This window comes from Bidens hawaiensis, unplaced genomic scaffold (assembly GCF_021521415.1).
Source record: "Bidens hawaiensis isolate Kalapana, Puna unplaced genomic scaffold, B.hawaiensis_p1.1 tig00012466_1, whole genome shotgun sequence".
Classification (NCBI taxonomy): Eukaryota; Viridiplantae; Streptophyta; class Magnoliopsida; order Asterales; family Asteraceae; genus Bidens; species Bidens hawaiensis.
The window spans coordinates 626,591-632,265 of NW_027492016.1; the positions used below are offsets into that span (position 1 = coordinate 626,591).

The window sequence follows — 5,675 nt, forward strand, 5'->3', positions numbered from 1 at the left end:
CCAACATGCCATAATTGGGATTATTTAAAACCAATATTCCAATATTATTTGATATATGTTTGATAACCGGCTAATAAGGTTTATACTACAACGTGTGAAACGACATGGTGCATTTTGGGAAGAATAAGAATCATTTAAAGCAAAAGGATTAAGACTAGAGGGATGTTGGATAGCCAATGTTGCAAGCAAATTACTTATTCCCTGAACTACATTTTGGGAAGAATAAGAATCATTTAAAGCAAAAGGATTAAGACTAGAGGGATGTTGGATAGCCAATGTTGCAAGCAAATTACTTATTCCCTGAACTAGAATGTACACTTTTGACTGCTTTATATTCACCATCTTAAGCACTTCTTCATTTCAAGCAAAGCAATCAATTCAAGTAACCAGTTTAAGCAATGTCTTTAATAGCACCACAAAGGTGACCGTCTCTCTCTTTCTCTATTTTAGATATTTATACACACAATCACACTTATGTTTGTACTCGTCTAGGTGACAAGGCCCTAATCAAAGGTCATGTCATTCGGTTGTTTTCATTAAGGTAATAGTGACTATGTTGTGATATTAGTTACCTAAGGCCTAAGTTTAGTTTAGCGGAACGTTCGACCACGGAATTCGTCTTGTGATTCTAAATGCCATATAAGTTGCTTTAACATGTTAAATGGCTATGCTAAGCCCACACGACTCCAAACATGACATGAAGCCAACATCTTGTGACACATGAACCCGTAATATGAAATGACTTTTCATACGTTGACATGAACATGAGAAGTTTTAAAGTTTTATTTTGTTATTATTTTAGCATATTAATAATCTAAATTATAAGCTTTTAACAAAAAAAGAAAATTACATATGCATATAAAAAAAATTAGGTTTTAAGTTATAGAACTTAATGCTCAAATTTGTTATATCTTTTAACTTTTGAGTTAAAACAGGTAAATATAAACATATGAAAACGTGAGTCCGTTAAATCGACTTGAACATAGCTCATTTAACTAGGCGCCGTGCTCGACTCGACCCAAACCCAAACTGACAACCCATTCACTTAAACTCAAGTGCGTGAATTCCGTCTTACTAGAAATCATCATACACATGCAAATGCCTTATTCATATTGATGCAATCTTTTGGAATTTAGGGGGCATTAGGCCACTCTTTAGTTTGGATCCACGAGGAGATGGACCACTGATCCTCAAGTAGTCAAGTTTGGATCCGATGAAGGCCATCGTAATAAATCAACTGTTGTTCATAAGCTAACAGGATGATCAATCGTTTGCATTCTATTTCAAACTTTGTACGTAACTTAGTGTGTTATTTTCTATATTTTAACTATTAACATGTGTATATATGCTAGAGGACCCCTTACTCGAAGAGCGATCATGTATATGGATTTGCAGAAATAAAAAGATCAGTGAAATTATGTGTTTTTTTAACTCTTCTTTGCAATATTCCCGCTTATCCATATATATACACCAGTACATCACTCAAGTAATAAGTCACTTATCAGGAACTTATAAATTTGATTATTTGGTAGTCTCTTAATGACTCCATTAAAAGGGTATCTCTGAATCGCTTTGTATTTTGTTCAGTAAAAAAAAATTCTTAATGTTTTATGGAACCTCTTAATATCTCTTAATAGCTAAGTTTTAGAGAGCTAGGCTTATTTATGATTCAGCACAAAAGTGCCAAACGTCCCCTTAATTATATGATACTAACTCTCTAATCTACTTTGTACCATTTGGGCAACAGAAACACGTACACAAACTCAACTGAGATGATGGAGATGTCTGAAAATGAGGACGTAATGATTGAAATTCGTGATACTAATCCGGTCAGCACCAACATCGGCTTAGTCAAGGAGTGGGATGGCTTCATAAGAGGTAAAGAGGTCACCAACCGCTATGACCGCGAACGACGCATGGAACGAGTGCCACCACTACTGAAAAAGGGCGAAAAAGGTCACAGAAACCAAGAATACTATGACCCCGCGGTCGTTTCACTCGGCCCTTACCACCATAACCAACCCGAACTAGCCCAAGCCGAGAAGTACAAACGCATTACCCTAAAGGAATTCCGCATTGGCTGCGGTAAAACCATCGGTCACTTATACAACAAGGTATTTGAAGTGGTTAAAGATGCTAGAAAATGCTACGATGGTTCTACGGATGGTTACACCGATGAGGAGTTTGCTCGAATGATGTTACGCGATGCTTGCTTTGTTTTATTCTTCATAGATTGCATATCTCGAGCGAACAATAAGTTCTTGCTGAATAACGAGTATTTGGGCGCGCTAGGGTTCGCAAACGTGGCCCGTGACATATTCTTGTTAGAGAACCAAATCCCGTTTGTTGTACTCGAAGTTCTATTAGATATAAGATTCAGTGATAAAGGGGAAGATGCTCTGAACCGGTTCTTTAACTACTTGAACTACGGTGAGGTGATGAACAGGAGAGAAAAGGTTCTTGAAGACAAGAAGCCACTTCATCTTCTTGAGCTTTACAGGTATCATTAAAGACAATATATTATTTTGGGTTTATTGTACGTTATGTTATATTACATAATCAGAAAGATATTAGATTATCAGTATTTCAACCTCGAACTTGTGACGTACGTATCATGTGTTATTGATAACTCTTTATTTTGTTTTTATTAAAACAAAAAAGATTGGCAACTAAAAATAAATGAAAATGCATTGATGATATAACAATGTCTTTGAATGATTTTTAGCTTAAATGTGCTTTTGTTTTGTTGTATTGTTTTTTCTTTAACGTGGCAATTGCCTCATAGTATATATATACCAAGGAACATAGTCAGGTACTTCTAATTGTTTTAAACTTTTAATAATGTGACGATAGATATATACTAGCTAATTCCTAACTGATATATTAATAATAGGACTTACTTCATCTCAATTCCTGCTTCTGGCCTCGGTTCCACCCATAATTCAACCGGTTCGACCCTGCGCCGAATATGGAATAAAGAGCCAAAACACTCAGACGACGATTACAATTATGTAAAACGAAATCGATCGTTTGCTTCGGTTATGGAACTCAAAGCTAAAGGGATTTTCTTGAAACGCATCGACGACAACGAGTCTTCAAACGAAGACATTAAGTTTGTGTCACATTGTTGCTACGGTGAGCTTGAGCTTGTGCGTCGCGCAGTGTCCGCGAATACCAAAGCCATTTACTTGAACATGATTGCGTACGAGATGTGCGCACATAACCCAAACGACTTCAGGATTTCGACTTACATTCGAATAATGAAGTCGTTGGTTATTCAGCGGGATGATGTGAAGGAGTTGAGGAATAATAATATATTGCTTCATAGTCTAGGACGTGACGAAGAAGTGGTGAAGATGTACGATGAGATTGAAGCACCCGCGGTTAATCTTTACATGTTTAGCCAGCTCCGACGAGAGATCGAGAAGCACTGCAAGAGTAAGTATAAGACGTGGGCGGCGGAGCTGATTAACGTGTACTTTAGTAGTCCGTGGAAGACAATGGCGTTGTTGGTGGCTTCGGCTATTCTGTTTACAAGTTTTCTTCAGACTTACTTCACCATCAGGCCGCTTCCGGATGACTCCAATGCGGATACGATTAAGCTTCTTAAACAATGCATATATCACTTGAAGCCTCCCACAAAGCCTGCTTGATTTCAAGTACGGTACATTCTTATAATAATAAACGCCTTCAAGTTTTTCAAGTATTTCTTTTGAAGTTTTGTGTGAGTTTTATATTTGGTATGGATTTCTTTTGCCATTTTTGTATTATTAAAAGGTGAAAACTACCAAATTTGGTAGTGTTTGTACTTTGTATTATAAGAGTGTACCAAATTTGTTTTTATTTGTGTTTATATATTATAAAGTGTAACAAATTTAGAATTTTGTTTGTAACGTTTTAAGTAATCAATATTACATTATTCTTTATCTGAAAAATTTATAGTGTTTCTAATTATTTTTCTTGTGTCCTCTATGCCCAAGTTATGATTTTGTATGTGACTTTTATTTAATAAAATGATTCGGTTCATTGCATGATATTGCATATGATGTTGGCAATGATACAAACTTCAATTTTTTTTTTAACTTTTTGAGGTTTTATTATAGAAGAAGGATATCATTCATAGAAAATTGACAAATGGTAACTCGTTACTAGCTATGTAACCGAATCAAACTTTATTGCATTGCTTGACTAGGAACCCGTTTATATCCATTAATTTGATGAGAAAATAAACTCTTGTTCGTTCATTTACGTTCATGAACATAGTTACTATTATTTATGGTTGTTCATTTACGTTCATTCTTTCATATATTCGTTTAAAAGTTATTAGTGACTAGTCTCATCATGTATCAACCAATCTTCACAGTCAAATTTTGAAACCAAGACTTAGGTTACTGACTAATGACTACGTACAAGAACACCTTCGTTTTCCCTGTTTATATTCGTACATTTAACTTCACTTAGAATATTAACAAAAGAATATAAACGAACTCAAAACACATTTGCTTTCTTAAAAGATAACTGAAGTAACGCACTTGTAGTTGTAGACTTGTAGTTGTCCTCCTGTCCAATTGTCCAGTCCATACTATAACCATATTCTTATAACCCATAACAGCTATATGGGCCCGATAGGCCCAACAGTTCCCAGAATGGTCCGGTCTAATAAGCAAAATGGTTACATTTTAAAGATCTACAATTTGTGGACACAAAACCAATTTAAAAATTAAAACCAACAAAATTTGTTTTAAACTTATTCGAATCAAATCAAGAAAATCAAAACTGGATCTGATCTGTCCAAACGGTTTATTTAGAAACCAGTTTATAAGAGAAAAAATTTGATCAACTCGGTTTCAACCAGTTTCATCCTATTTAAATCTCTATTTTTGATATAAAATAAAAAAGACGTGCTCTGCAATCTAGACATGACAAACTTACAGTATCAATGAACCTAACAAATATAGGCGGAATGCACTTATGATCTGCTTCATAAATGGGAGATTGGCTCGAAATCTCATTGTGAGATTAGGGATTCGTATATATTATCACACGCATAAACATAAGTGAGGAAACTCCTGATTCTAAATAAAAAGAACCCCTATGAAGGTACCCTTGGGCACCAATGACGTTCTTCTTGTTTGAAATTGGGATTACCTCTCTCTTAATATGATATTCTTTTTGCTATTTTTCAAACCGACGAACCAAATCGATTATGGACCAGTTTCATCCAAATCGATTTCATTATAAGACTATGTGTTGTGGTTGTAGGAATATGGGTAACCTTTTATATTAAAATTAATACAAATAATAACGATACTCTCGTTATTAACATGATAAAATAAGTAGTACAAATACCGTAATACAAAATAAAAATAAACAATGAAAAACATAACAGATATGTTAAATGATTCAACTCAAGAACTTCAAATGATAAAGTCTTCAACTTGTTATTCAGCGACATCTTCTTGTAATCTCCCTGACAAGAACTTAAAAATATTTTTTTCAATTTTTACCACAACAACGGCTTCTAGTAGTCTCTTTGGCTGCAAGAATGAACAAAACAAAAGTGGACGGTTGAGGCTGAGACACATGTTTAACACGCTTCCCTTAAAACAGATTATACGCCTCTACATAAGATAGCGCGTCTGTCTCCCATGGTACAATATCCGAAGCAGTTTGTA

General features: G+C 34.9%; 1 protein-coding gene across 1 annotated transcript; it reads left to right on the forward strand.

The window, feature by feature from the left end:
- The first annotated feature begins 375 nt into the window (after positions 1–375).
- Positions 376–3,658, forward strand: LOC143541044 (UPF0481 protein At3g47200-like). Its single transcript, XM_077033960.1, has 3 exons — positions 376–421; positions 1,748–2,500; positions 2,894–3,658. The coding sequence occupies exons 1-3, from the start codon at positions 399–401 to the stop codon at positions 3,651–3,653; spliced, it is 1,536 nt and encodes a 511-aa protein (XP_076890075.1). The 5' UTR covers positions 376–398; the 3' UTR covers positions 3,654–3,658.
- The last annotated feature ends 2,017 nt before the right edge of the window (positions 3,659–5,675 follow it).